The sequence below is a fragment of the Harmonia axyridis genome, chromosome 2 (assembly GCF_914767665.1).
Source record: "Harmonia axyridis chromosome 2, icHarAxyr1.1, whole genome shotgun sequence".
Taxonomy (NCBI): Eukaryota; Metazoa; Arthropoda; class Insecta; order Coleoptera; family Coccinellidae; genus Harmonia; species Harmonia axyridis.
In genome coordinates, this window is record NC_059502.1 from 14,897,638 (window position 1) to 14,912,754 (window position 15,117).

The window sequence follows — 15,117 nt, forward strand, 5'->3', positions numbered from 1 at the left end:
GATTTCAAATTCGTGGGTGGATATATAAGAGGAATTACCACCACGTGGCTTTCAAACATTAGATAACCATTCATTTCCCCTCTGGCGCTCCTGCGATGACCAAACATTGTACGGTGTACGAAGTTGTAAATTCTATTTTTCTTCTTTCATACAAATGAGTAGTGGAAAGCACACAAAGGTCGATTATTTTTTTCACAAAATTATAGTTTTACCTCTTTTGAATTGATTTTTGTCGTTTTTTTTCTCAAGAATATTTTAAAAATATATCAGTGCTCCATACATTAATTTTTTTCGTTCGCAAATCAAAAATATCGTCATTCTACAATGTAGATTATTGTTTGAAGAAATTACGTGAGAACCCCTTAAAAAAATGTGATTTTAAGAGGAAATTAATTAATTAATTAAGCAGTAACGTGGTGGCACTCACTCTTAAGCGGGTCACCAACGCCTCTGGATTTAGCACCGTTAGATTTTTTCAACATTTTTCTTCAAAATGGATAAATGTTGTTTTTTAAATGTGACGAAAGGAAAAAACTAACGGTGTTGAAACCGGAGAACTTCGTGGCAACCGAATATTTCAATTATCTTACAGATTATCTTACATAGGCACTTGGTTGATTTGGCGTGTGAAGATGAAACTTTTGATGATTTTTATAATTTGATAAGAAATTTATATATCGTATTACTTATATATCTGAAAAAAAACAGAAGTTTGAATTATAACTTCAAAACTAATTGCAATCAAAAATGAAAAATTACACCAAGGTACCCATTCTACTGAAAAAAAATACTTGTAGAATGTTTTTGTTTCAAGTTTATAGCACCTGTAATGAAGAAGATATGAGAACTTTTATTTCACGCTATTTTCCAATTTTATCTTTCTCTAGGTCAGAAGAGTCTGTATGCAAGAAACAAAATTTTCATTTTCAAGTTATCAATTCCCAGTAACCTACAGAAAATAAGAGCGATAAGTCCAGAACATACCTTTCCAGAATCTTCTTGATTGATAGAAACAGTAGATTTGAGTTCTCTTGCACTTATGAGCCTTCTTTCTTCATCCTCCTCAGTTTTCTCTCTCTTTTCAACCACCTGGTTCGTAACCAAATTGAAATATTCGTTTTTAAGAGCCATTAATTCGTCATGTGTTCCTTGTTCAACGACAACTCCTTTGGAAAGCACAATGATTTTGTCAGCATTACGGATTGTCGATAGTCTATGTGCAACGATAACTGTTGTCCTCTCTTTGCTTGCCTGTAGTAAAAAATCATAAAATTGTCAATGAAGTTTATATTCAATCTTAGAGTAATAAACATAGATATAGGGAGCATGTGTCATTTGCAGTAAGCAAATTTTGTACCCAACAGAACTATCAAATTTGACATGAAGCGCGCGGAAATGAAAACATATCAGTGATAGGATATTTCACTCAATTCGCGAGTTTCTCCAAAAAGAATGCACTTCTTATGTCCCATAGTGAATCAACGTTTCATATTTACTCAAAATATATTGAAATAAATACCTAAATATATCAAAAATTCAGAATATGAACTTCAAGCGCGCCAAACGACGTGAAAAACCGATGACACTAGGAGAGCAAAAGTTGCCAAACCTTGGATTTCAGCAGGTAGATACAGAAAATAATAAATATTCTGCTTATTATAAATTCGACAATTAGGAAAAATATCGGATTCCAAATATTCAAATATGCATATTTAATCGGGAATCACTCAAATAAATATTTTTCATTCAATATGATATACATTCATAATGATATAGTAAAGTTGTGGATTTGAAAATATATCACAATCCGACAACGTAATCTAACCATGTTGGGGACATGTAAAATTGCGTATACTTCCTCAATCTACTTTTATAATGTAATGTAATGTATTCAATGAAAAAATGATAATTTCTGATCAAAAGTACTCACAGAATCTAACGCTGCCTGCACCTTAGATTCGCTTTCATTATCCAAGGCTGATGTAGCCTCATCCAAGAGTAACAAACATGGATTCCTGACCAGTGCTCTAGCTATAGCGATTCTCTGTTTCTGTCCACCAGATAACTGAGCTCCTCTTTCTCCTACCACAGTTTTGAAACCATTTGGAAGGGCGGAAATGAAGTCGTATGCATTTGATTTTTTCGTAGCTTCGATGATGTCATCAAGGGTTGCTTCTGTGTTTCCGTAACGAATGTTTTCTTCAATAGAAGCTCCAAAGAGCACAGGCTCTTGGCCGACAACAGCAATACTCTTTCTGTACCATGTCAGATCGAGGTCTTTCATATTATGTCCATCGACGAAAATCTGTGGATCGAAAATTAAATTGTAGAGAATATGAAAATTGAATGGAATATTTCCCTCCTGTCAAAAATTCTATGTAAATGGAGTGCAATTATCGAAAATTACAGCGAATATTTCCCTCCTATCAAAAATTCTATTTATATGGAGAACAATTATCGAAAATTACAGCGATAATTGCATTGTAGGAAGCGAAACAGCCCTGCGATAATTGCACTGTTCATAGATGCATAGTTTCTATTCATCTAACACAGTTCGAATCTATGGCAATTCCATTCTACATCAGTTTGACAAGTGATGTAACAGTTTAATCGGGAAATATTCCCCCGAATTACACTCGTGCATCAAAATGACCGGATAATTTCGCATTCCTTCGTGTTTTCTTTCAAAAACTGCATTCGGTCATTTTCATTTTTGGAGGAAGAGCCCTCCACCTTCGGTGTCTTTCTCCAAAAATGAAAATGAACTCATGCAGTTTTCATGACAACACGCTGTCATGCAAAATTATCGGTAATTTTAATGCACTTGTGCAATTACTTACGAATATTTCCCTCCTGTCAAAAATTCTATGTATGTGGAGAACAATTATCGAAAATTACAGCGATAATTGCATTGTAGGAAGCGAAACTGCACTGCGATAATTGTTCTGTTCATAGATGCATAGTTTCTATGCATCTTACACAGTTCGAATCTATGGCAATTCCATTCTACATCAGTTTGACAAGTGATGTAACAGTTTATTCGGGAAATATTCCCCGAATTACACTCGTGCATCAAAATGACCGGATAATTTCGCATTCCAGCGTGTTTTCTTTGAAAAACTGCATTCGGTCATTTTCATTTTTGGAGAAAGAGCCCTCCACCTTCGGTGTCGGGCTCTTTCTCCAAAAATGAAAATGAACTCATGCAGTTTTTATGACAACACGCTGTCATGCAAAATTATCGGTAATTTTGATGCACTTGTGCAATTACTTACGATAATTGCATTGTAGGAAGCGAAATAGCCCTGCGATAATTGCTCTGTTCATAGATGCATAGTTTCTATGCATCTTACACAGTTGGAATCTATGGCATCTATGGAATCTATGTCACTTTGACAAGTTAACAGTTTATTCGGGAAATATTCCCCCGAATTACACTCGTGCATCAAAATGACCGGATAATTTCGCATTCCAGCGTGTTTTCTTTGAAAAACTGCATTCGGTCATTTTCATTTTGGCTCATTCTCCAAAAATGAAAATGAACTCATGCAGTTTTTATGACAACACGCTGTCATGCAAAATTATCGGTAATTTTGATGCACTTGTGCAATTACTTATGACAACACGCTGTCATGCAAAATTATCGGTTTTTTGATGCACTTGTGCAATTACTTATGACAACACCCTGTCATGCAAAATTATCGGTAATTTTGATGCACTTGTGCAATTACTTACGAAAATTAAACCTAAAATGAATAGACTTTTGTAGATAGCAACCTTTGAAACACGGTGTTCTAATCTTCATATTTCTCTTATTTTTCAGTTCATAGTATCTAGACGAATTATGACGCACAAATGATAAAAATCATTTCCATAGATTTCAGGCTACAATCAACGAATTTGATGATCGATCAAAGTTTTGTGGGATCCATGATTGTTATGACGGATTTTAGATTCTTTCTTATCGAAGAAAAGTAGATGATAATAGAATATTGGTAGATTGAAATATTTTGTTGATTAATATCATTTGCAATCTGTACCAAACTTTCATCTATAAATAGGTATACTCACGTCTCCTTCAATTGGATCGTAAAAACGTTGAAGCATTTGAATACAAGTGGATTTACCACACCCTGAGCTACCAACAAGAGCTACTGTCTCCCCAGATTTTATTTCCATATCCAAACCAGTAAGTATCTGAAAAATATCACATTCCAGTTATTGAAGAAAATCTGTATCCTTTAATTAAAAAAGTGTACATTATCACACAATAAATTACTCAATGAAAAAAACAGAAAGCTTACAGGCACAGTTTTTCTAGTAGGGTAGTGAAATTTAACATTTTTGAATTCGATATTGCCTTTCATCGAATCGATTTTTTTCCCATTATTGATTGAAAGATTGATCACTGGAACTGTATCTATAATTGCGAAAATTTTACTGCCAGATGCCTTCGCTTTTGAGAATATCTCGATGTATGTGGAAGAAAACCCAAAGTTCATAGATGCATTCATCACAGAGAAGAAAACCTGAAAAAATTATTGTTATAATACTAGTGCAATATCTACAAGTTAATCAAACTAAGGATATTCAGATATGTTCAACTCTAAATAGGTAAAAATGGCTAACCCACTTCGATTGTTGTAGCTATCTATCAGAAGATAGCAAAATTGTAGTAGAGCTATAGGTCTACAAATCAAAAATATTTTCAAATTCTGCTTTATTATCGTCAAGTTTTGGCAATGCGTATGTTCGAAGTATGACAAAGTATTAATGCGCTAATCGAAGAAAAACTCTCAGAAATGCAACATACAGTCAGAAATATATTTGGGGAATATTTATGGATTTTTGCTGCTACCTAGAATATGAATTGAATGAACATAGGAGCTTAGAAGAATTGACGTTGATACTAAAAGATTGAGAGGTCAATATGAGAAAGAAAGACGGTACCGAAATTTAAAGAAGCAATGGTGAAGACAATGAGGTACGTTTTGTCCAAACTTTTGCAAAAAGTGCTATAATGACTATAACATTATAATTGACCCGTTTACAATATAGGATTTAAATCAGCCCGAGATGCCCACGATAGGCAATAGATAATAATCTATAGAAGAGAACAGCAACAAATCTAATGTTCGGTTAAATTTCAATAAAGTCATAATTTTTTTTTTTCAAAAAATTTTCCGTCGCACTACAGGGATATCGAAAACCGTTAACACCAACACACTCATCCCTAAATAACGCAACTTTTTTGTAATTTAAGCCACCCGGTATCTCTCACGGTTTTCTATATCCACGTAGTGCCCCTCTAAATATGGGGTGTTTTTTTTTCGAGGTATATAACTTTAAGTTGGCATTACTGTTCAAGATGGCGACCGATTTAACAGGTGTCAAGTGATTTATTCTCAGTTTGGTTTATCAATTCATCATGAATACACTCACGCCTGAACAACGCTTGCAAATAGTGCAATTTTATTTCGAAAATAATGGTTCTGTGCGGAATACGTATCGTGCACTACGTTCATTTTATTTTGTTTAGCGATGAAGCGCACTTCTGGTTGAATGGCTACGTCAACAAACAAAACTGCCGCTTTTGGAGTGAAGCTAATCCTCAAGTGTATGTTGAAACACCGTTACATCCAGAAAAACTGACTGTTTGGTGCACTTTATGGGCTGGTGGAATCATTGGTCCGTACTTCTTCAAAAACGATGATGGCCATAACGTTTCAGTCAATGGTGATCGGTATAGAGCCATGATTACTAACTTTTTCATTCCTGAATTGAACAACCATGATGTCCAGAAGCTGTGGTTCCAACAAGACGGCGCAACATGTCACACAGCTCGTGCCACAATCGATTTATTGAAAGACAAGTTTGGTGACCGCCTAATTTCACGTTTTGGACCTGTGAATTGGCCTCCAAGATCTTGTGATTTAACACCGCTAGACTACTTTCTGTGGGGCTATGTAAAGTCATTGGTCTATGCGGATAAGCCACGAACCCTTGGCCATTTGGAAGACAACATTCGCCGTGTTATTGCCGATATACGGCCACAAATGTTGGAAAAAGGCATCGAAAATTGGACGTCCAGATTGGACTACATCCGAGCCAGCCGTGGCAGTCATATGCCAGAAATCATATTTAAAATGTAATGCCACAAGATTATCTTGTGGATAAATAAAATTCATGTCAATCGAATAATCCATCGTTGTTTTATTGCAATTTAAAGTTCTATAGGTCTAAAAAAAACACCCTTTAGTTCTCAACCTATATGTTTACCTCGAGTATTGATACAGAATTGATTGATATAATAGAAAACCTTACCGTTATCATTGTTCCTGCGTTATAATGCGTTGGATCATTGATGACAAGTCCAACTCCGTACCAAAAAGCAAGGGCATAACTGCAATAGATGAAAAACCAGAGCAGACCGAATCCTATTCCGGTGAGAGAATTACGAAAGATGTTATTCTTCTTGGCATGAATCAAATTTTTGTCGTATCGTTCTATTTCCTTTGATTGACCTCCAAACGCTAGAACTGTTCTGATTGTTCCCAAAACTTCTTCTGCAATTGCTCCTGCTGATCCATAAGCATCAGATTCTTTTTTCGCCAGTTTAGTTGACAGCTAAAATTTTAAAAAAATCGTGAAATTCACTGACTGGTCGTCAAGAGTTTCATTTTTGCGCCAGTTATGGCCTTGAAGATGTTGAAGTTGTCTTTGTTCAGAATAAGGAACTACAACATTCATATTAGTGAATTGATTCACACTTTTTTATATTCACATTTCCTCTCGTTCCTCCAAAGGAAACCAATAATAAATAATGATCTGATGTAAGAATTGAAGTTTTCTTCGTTGCACACTGTAATGTGCTTGAATATTTATAATATTGCTTCAAAAAAGTGTAGTTCAAAATTGGATACTTTTATTCATTGACCTCTGCAGGTGCTCTATGTATATTTATTTTAACTAAAAAAATTCGATTCGGTAAATTCATCGCAAAAAGTAGGACTCCAAAAAACTCCCTGTATCTCGAAAACAAGACATTTTCTCTTGAAATTATCCAAGAAATCTCTCATTTTTCTTTGTACCCTCTGTATTATGACTACTACAAAGCTTCACTTACACATCCTATAATACCAATACAGATCATCGATAGAGGCAAGGACGTCAGACAAACTAATGCTAACTCCCAGCCTTGTACAAAAGCCAGAATCAGTGATGCCACGAAGACAGCCTGCATGTAAATGAACATTGGAATTTTATCACCTAGACCTTCTTCTAGTTTATTCAGATCGCTGAAAAAAATCACAATTAGATTTCTATGGGAAGCATAGATTTATTTACATACTCTGACATTTTGGAAGCGAAATCTCCTGTTTGATGTTGGTCATACCATGAAATATCTTGCTTCATAGCCATTTCGGTGTATTGACTTCGTATTTTGAAAATCTGCAAGAATATATTCACTTCATTTACAATCTATCATATTTTTAATTTGGCGTATCAATGAAATCACATTGTTTTTCCTACAACTGCTATGAAAAGTAGCGTATTCTCCACAGCTTACTCAATTCCAAAACTATGTATTGCTCATACTGTGGGAAATATTATTCCTCACGGCACTTTGCCAACACCTCGCTTGGTAGACCAATGAAATTGGGCATTTGAGTCGTTTCTATAGAAACGCAATAAATTAGCACATACTGTCAACGAAGGCCATTTTGATTTGAATCAAGTTCATCTTGAATTATTGAAATTTGTGCAGTTGTAGGAAAAGTATAGTGTGCAACATGTGGAGAAAGTCCTTTTATCGCTCGTGTGTTTGCGGCACGAGCCTGAAAGGCGAGTGCCGCAAACACACGAACTTCCACACTCGCGAGAAAAGTTGGACTTTCCCCACTTGTTGCACAATATACTATTTCATTATATTATACTCATTAAAATTGCATTAAATACCCTCAAATAACTGCTTCCGAGTTACGTAAAGAAAATAGATGAATACGTCGATATAAACGATAAAACCCTATTTTTGAAAGAAGAGGAAAAGAAAAATTGTTTTTTTTTCAAATATTTCTTCTCTTTTTTTCTAAGTTTAAATAAAGTGTTATGTCCCATTTGAGGAACGATGTACCGCAAAACATTGGGGAAGCGACTCAATCTGCTTTATCCACAATTATTTCTAAGAAGCTATTAATATTTATAAATAATTTCTTTATTCACGTGTTAAAATTGAATAAAACTACGAATCTTTAGAATATGTTGTATACCTACATCAAATTTAATGACGAGCATCACTTCCGATCCAGTTTAAAATACTTAAATTAATTTTGTTAAATCTTAACAGGTGGGTGATTTCAATTTCTGCATTCTCTTCAAAATTTCCACTCACCTGTTTCGATGCTGTATAACTGAAAGATTCCATCGATATATATCCCAAAATCAACATGGCGAGACCAATACCTGCCATTTGGATTGCAAATAATGTTATGTCGTCTAAAAATTTGTCCAGAACTTTAGTGTGATCGGAAGTACTATTCATAGCCTGCACGTACTCGACTATGTTTTGTGTAAGATCACCGAAAAATAAATTGTTCAATGGTTGAACACCAGACATGAGAACTGTGGCAATTACACCAATAAATATAATAATCTTGTCCATCATAGTTGTGTATCGAAACTGAAAAAATTATTATTGAATAAGAAATTAGGAATTTATTGAAATTTTTATGACTTACCATTTGGAAATATCCTATAGGGGGAGGTTCATTGATTTTTTCCGGCATCGACAGATCTCTGTAACAGAATTTTCGGTTAACAATCCAAATTCTGATCCCAAAGAAGAATTTTTGGAGGTAATAATATTGGAGAAAGTGAGTGAAGTGACATGAAGTCGGAAGCATTTGAGCGCCATCTCATTCATGCGCCAATTGCACCCTTGGAGACCACATATATACCTACCTATATACAGCTATATGGTCTTGAAGGGTTCAAGAGTATTTTCCTTTTTTTTATATTTTTTTTTTTGGTTTTTGTTATGATTCTGATGATGCAATCAGCATGAAATCTCGAAATCGTTGGTTTTGCGTGGTCACGGAAATAAATAAATGAATAAATCCAAGGAGGCCATCGATATTGTTGACGAAACCGACAAAAATCGCAAAATATTCATCTTCAATATTTCAACATGTATCACAGAGTTTTGCCAAATATAATCGTCGAAAACATTTAAAACCTCTCTCATTTTCTCGATGACTGTAGAATCCTTCGTCGGTATTTGATGAAAATTTTTCAATGACTCTTAATAATTCCCCTAGCCAGTTCTAATGATGAGATAAGGAAGATGAGCAAAACTCCCTCCAATTGACACGCGACATCACGTGTACTACTTATTTCGAGCAATGAAAGTGACCAAATCGACATAAACCTACTATTTCATATGACCATGAACTAGCGTACTCAAAACGACTGGTAAAACAACTGATCCTGCTCCCTACTAAACTGGTAACTTGAAAAACTCATGACTATTAGAAATATTCTGGCCTAATGAAGTGATTTTCAATATATACTTTAGCCAAATAAAAAGGAATAACAACAGTCACACAACAAACTGAAACTGAGTAAAAATGCTCATTTTATTCATCCATCTACGGACCGCACTGGTCTATGGGTGTATGCAAATCTTAAGAAAGATAATAAAGAAGTGACAGCTGCAGTTAATGAAAGTAATCAAATCAGCATGCGGTGGAATGTGGACTATATTAGCCAATAGAAACAACCTTATCTACAGATTCTGGTTCCAGAGACGATCTGTGTAATACCAGGGTTCATTTAAAAGTACTGTTATGCAATAAATACCCTGACTTCTAATGAATTGTTGAAAATGTGGACAACCCTTGTATAATCAAAACATTCTGGTTTTCTCCAAGTGACTTCGGATATACTATGTATATTTCAATATTTCGCGTTCATGTACTTTTTCAAGTTCTTATTCGGATACACCATTAATTTTGATTTAAATATCGAGTTGAACGGTTGATCGAAGATTTGCAATTTAAAAATCAAGTGCGGATATATTTGATTAACTTCAGAAAAAAACTTTCGAAATAATTTAATGTAATGTTTTACACTGTTTTGAAAATATTTTCTGACATGAATCTGAAAATTGAACATTTAGTCATTCTTGATATGAAAAAATTCTGAATTCTCGAAGCCAGTAGATATCTTAAGATGCAATATTTTTCTCCATCAAGGTCAAGGATTTATGTAAGAATATCCTATTTAGCACGACTGAACCCAGACATTATTATTATGAAATAGCCTCAGTATGAATCGAAGCAATTCGAAATTAAACAATCATCTATGGCGATGAGGAGATAAAAAAAGTTGTAACATCTGTCTCCCATCATTGTGTGATAATCTCCCAAATAATTATTTCGATAAACAAATAACTCACACTTATCAATAGAAATCTGTAATTGAGAAGTACAATGACAATAAATTATATTATTTATCTTCAATAAACAAATATTGACTCTATTTTAACCATAATATTCAATAAAGTCATCTTACGCTTATTATTGAAGACCATACTATGAAATCGTTCGAGAAGAAGAATTAACCTTCTCTCGAACTTCCGGTTTATGTTTAAGGATGTGCTGATTTCAAATATCAGGAAATCATCTTCCACTGAATGTCGAGAGAGCTCTTCTCGAAAATCATAAAATTTAATTTCATTGAATCTCCGATACTGTTTTTACCACATTCATTTAGTCCTATCGTTGAAATATAAACATAAAAAATTGAGGAGTTCAATACAAGAGTTTCTGCAACCGAGAACTGAGCAACATGAATCAATTAAATTGAAAATGCGTATTGATATACATATACAGATTCTTTTTCCCGAAGATAATGAACATTCTAAAGCCTTCCATTCTAAGAAGAAGGCTTTAAGGATTTTTCGTGGCCACCCCGTTTATCGGATTTCAATTCTATCGAATATGAGTCAGATACAATGGTGAGGAAACTTTCCACTTTGCGGTACATTTCACTGACCAGGTAAATTTATCCAAGTTCAAGTTCGAATCTGTGGCAATGAAATCGGTAGAACTTCAGAGTAATGAATATAGTTTATTATATTTATTTAAGTTCATTACTCTATGGGTAGGACAATGAGTTAGCATTTATGCTAATCGATCGAGGAGTTGAATTTTTTTTCCTCGAAAGATTCCAAATTTTTATGTTTTTTAGAAAATAATAAATCAATACACCTTGTATATTGAATTCTTCCGATGATATGATACCGATTGCTATAGATAGCAGCGAAAATAATCGCATAAACTTACGGTTCTAAAACTGATTTCTTTCCATTTCCATTTTTCTCAGCTTGCACAAGGTCAAGTTGTTTGGACTTCATTTTCACTTATCGTAAAACCTGAAATAGAAGTATATTTCGTTAAATAACACATAGTGCATGGAGAAAATGATGTTAGGTCAGAAAACAGAGGATTTAATATTAATATTTTTATATTTCTTAAACTTTTAAATTTTTTTTTATATTATTATTTTTTTTCTTTATATTATTATTTTTTTCTTTATAAATGAATATAAAATCGCAGTCGGATAGGTTTATAAATGTGAACACTATGGTCCATAGGCAAAGAGTTCACATTTATGAACCTAGCCAACTGTGATATTACATTCATTTCTAAAGAAAAAAATACTAATATAACAAAATTAAAAGTTTAGAAAATATAAGAATATTACCTCATATTAAATTCTTAGTTTTCTGAAAACATACATTACTATAAACAAATGTTAAATAGTATTACCTAAGAATAAGAAATTTTTTATCAACCGAAGGACTTGCACCCCTGAAGTTTTTTTGATGAAGAGTTATACTACGTTGGTAGGAACTGAGAATGCAGTCCACTCTATTATTTAGATATGATGAAATTATTCCCATTTTTTAAAGTTGTTTCCGTATAAAATCAGATTACTCATTATTTCAAAGAAGGCATAGCAATACAAATAAACTACAGTAATACCCACCTTTTCTTGATGTTAAGGCGATAGTGATTTTTCTTTGCAAGTATTTCAATATGTATATTTTCAAGATAGTTTATTGTACGTTGACATTCAAAAAGGTTCAAGGATTAATTTTTCGATATAGTCGTGGCAGCTATAGATTCTGTCAGAAGAAGAATGAAAGGCTTACCTTCTTTATTTGAATTTGAATTTTCCCAAACATTTACCAGATTATCAGAACTAATATTTGATTACTGTGCATTCTCTATTATTCGACGACAATATGATCAAACGAACAATTTAAAAATCTATCTCGAATCTTACTAGTACTTGAGATTTCATGTATCATCCTGATAAGAAAAATTTTATTGAATCATCACAATGAAAAATCATAATTATAAGACCCCATCCTAAATTTGTGAGGTTAATCCAAGAATTCATTTTTCTAAATGACAAGAAGTCTTACAGTCTTAGTGACCTATAAAGCTGTTCAATATTTACCCTATGTTGGGGAACAGAATATATCTAATTGAATGTAAAAATATCAAATGAAAGAAAAAGTGAACTTTATACATACAGTGGAGTCCACATAAAACTATTGAGTCGGATATTTTCTTAGACGCCAATTTCTATTTTCAGGGAGACATCTTATGATGAAAATTATTGTAGCTACGATAGTCCCACTAAATGTAATAACCCCCTCAAAAATCTCAAATGATAAGAAATCGAGGTTTTGCATCTAATTTATGAAAATGGTCAAAGTTTTCTGTTCGTTTTGGTGTAAAAAAACTCGTTGGAATTGATGGGTGAAGAACAATAAGAGGTCCAGTTTCTGGACGAATCCTAAGTATTGAGATGCTGAAAATGTTTGTATCTGAGAATTTATAAATTTCTTATCCAATGTTTTCATCAACACTTCGAAGCACACAGTTGTAATCAAACTGCAAATTTCAAGAAGTATTTTTGATAAATTTACAAAATTCAAGAGAAAGTTTAGGACAAAAACACCATTACAGTTTTGAAATGAACGGTAGGCATTTTGAACATCTTATTAATTAAAATTCTTAGTCCTCAAACTTTCAAAGTTCTGATATCCTGAATATTTAGGTCGAAATTCGGAAGAAGCAACCCAGAGATGGAACTCAACTAAATCTCAGTACTGATAGAAATGAAGTAATACCTAAATCTTTCAAAAAATTCCGAAGTTTTTCAATTGGAGAGAATCCGATCTTTTAATTTTAAAAACAAAAAATTATATATCTTATTAGATATCTCATTTTTGTTTTTATTGGATGAATTTTTTATTAAAATTTCATTTAAGAAATCTGGTCTCGTTAAAATGAGTAAAATGAGCAATAAAAATTTTTTTTCTCATAATAATTATATATAAATTTTTTCATAAATTATCTTCAAATACAGTGTGGTTAATCTAAAATATTAAGATTTACAAATCAAGTGCGAAACAATTTTTCTTCTCATAATAATTGTTAATGAATTTTTTCATGAATTATAAATTTGGTTAACCTAAAATATCAAGATTTGCAATTTACAAATCAAGTGCAGATATATTCGATTAACTTCAGGAAAAAACATTCGAAATAATTTTATGTAATGTTTTACACTGTTTTGAAAACATTTTCTGACATGAAGCTGAAAATTGTACATTCAGTTATTCTTGATATGAAAAAATTCTGAATTCTCGAAGCCAGTAACTTAAGATGCAATATTTCTTTCCATCAAGGTCAAGGATTTATTTAAGAATATCCTTTTTAGCACGACTGAACCCAGACATAATTGTTATTATAGAGTGTTATGAATTATTTGGATTGAATGGATAGGTTTATTAATATTTGTGGGTTATATTTACTTGATCGCCCTTAAATGATGAAACTAAATCATTAATACAAAGCCTTATTGATACAATGTATAGTAACCTAATCCAACAGCTTATCCCTTTTACATGATACAAGAAATCCATTCAGATTTGAGGTTAGATTAGTTTGTAAAAACAACTCTATTGTGAAAAATAGGGTAGACTCATAAATTACAAATAATGCCAAGAAAACATTACAGCCAAATGAATAAATAAAATTATTTGACAAAAAGAATTTTCAATTTACATTCAGCAAAAAAAATTGCTATTTCACAAGGTTCACAACGTTTTGCTCTGAGAAATTCATAGTCAAATTGAGAGCTTACCTATTTTTGGACAACACGCGGAACTGGACAATCACAAAACAAACTAAAAGAACATAAATATAATCATTGATATATAAATTTTTCACTAGAGATACAGGAATGAATGTATTGTACAAATCATGTTCTTATCTTCTATCTAATCTATTGAACAATTGATGTGTAAAAATATTGTTTCACAGAGTTGCCGTCTAATCTGATTCGAGTGTGAAGAAGATCTAAATCCATATTTTATGGAAACTGTTCAGTTCAGCTGTCGATATAGAAAATATCCATGAATACATAATAACTGCACAAAAGTCGAAAAAGTGTTAGAATCAAGAAAGTTTTATTAGAAGAATCGTTACTAGCCGGTTTTCCAGAGATAAGGCTAGAGAGTTCCCCTTATCAATGTACATGATGATTTATCTTTTTTGCAAGTTACATGAGTAATATTCCATGAATATTATCAACTCGATGAAGAATTGTCACATCATCGTGACTTACCAAACTATTAGTATATTTTCTATACTTTTTCTAACTTGTACAAGACTTTACAATTTCCAACTCTGAGGAGAGATAAGTAGAGGTATCTGAAAGAAAACTCCACTTTCACTAAATTGAATTTTTTTTTAATAATTAATCAATTCAATAATAACTAAGTCAGGGTTTTTTGAAGACTTGGTTCTTTCATTTATGCCCTAATTGCTCCCTTGAAGAAACGCAGTACTGTGTGCGCATCAGTGCTCCCCTTATTTTTTTGGTATTCTGCATAACACTACCTACCAACACGAAATTTTGAATGAAGCTTGAAAAATTTATTTTCTCATATACTTACCCAAAATCTGATTCAGATCGAATTTTTTGAAAATATTGGGTATTTCTTTTCCAATATTTTTTGTAAAGCTTCTGTGT

At 32.8% G+C, this 15,117-nt stretch overlaps 1 protein-coding gene across 2 annotated transcripts in view; it reads right to left on the reverse strand.

Annotated features, from left to right (window-relative positions):
- LOC123673894 (ATP-dependent translocase ABCB1) overlaps positions 1–14,414 on the reverse strand; it is a 29,503-nt gene extending 15,089 nt beyond the window's left edge. Inside the window, exons 1-11 of one of the 2 annotated variants that reach the window (XM_045608642.1) lie at positions 14,227–14,414; positions 11,346–11,434; positions 8,739–8,796; positions 8,393–8,680; positions 7,352–7,452; positions 7,127–7,298; positions 6,325–6,627; positions 4,305–4,529; positions 4,072–4,197; positions 1,931–2,305; positions 985–1,251 (exon numbers count right to left, since the gene is read on the reverse strand). In XM_045608642.1, coding sequence (XP_045464598.1) covers positions 985–1,251; positions 1,931–2,305; positions 4,072–4,197; positions 4,305–4,529; positions 6,325–6,627; positions 7,127–7,298; positions 7,352–7,452; positions 8,393–8,680; positions 8,739–8,796; positions 11,346–11,416 — 1,986 coding nt within the window. In that variant the 5' untranslated portion in view covers positions 11,417–11,434; positions 14,227–14,414. Of the gene's footprint in view, positions 1–984; positions 1,252–1,930; positions 2,306–4,071; positions 4,198–4,304; positions 4,530–6,324; positions 6,628–7,126; positions 7,299–7,351; positions 7,453–8,392; positions 8,681–8,738; positions 8,797–11,345; positions 11,435–12,217; positions 12,353–14,226 lie in introns of those variants that run through there. The other variant, XM_045608641.1, reaches the window with a different exon arrangement.
- Positions 14,415–15,117: the final 703 nt, after the last annotated feature.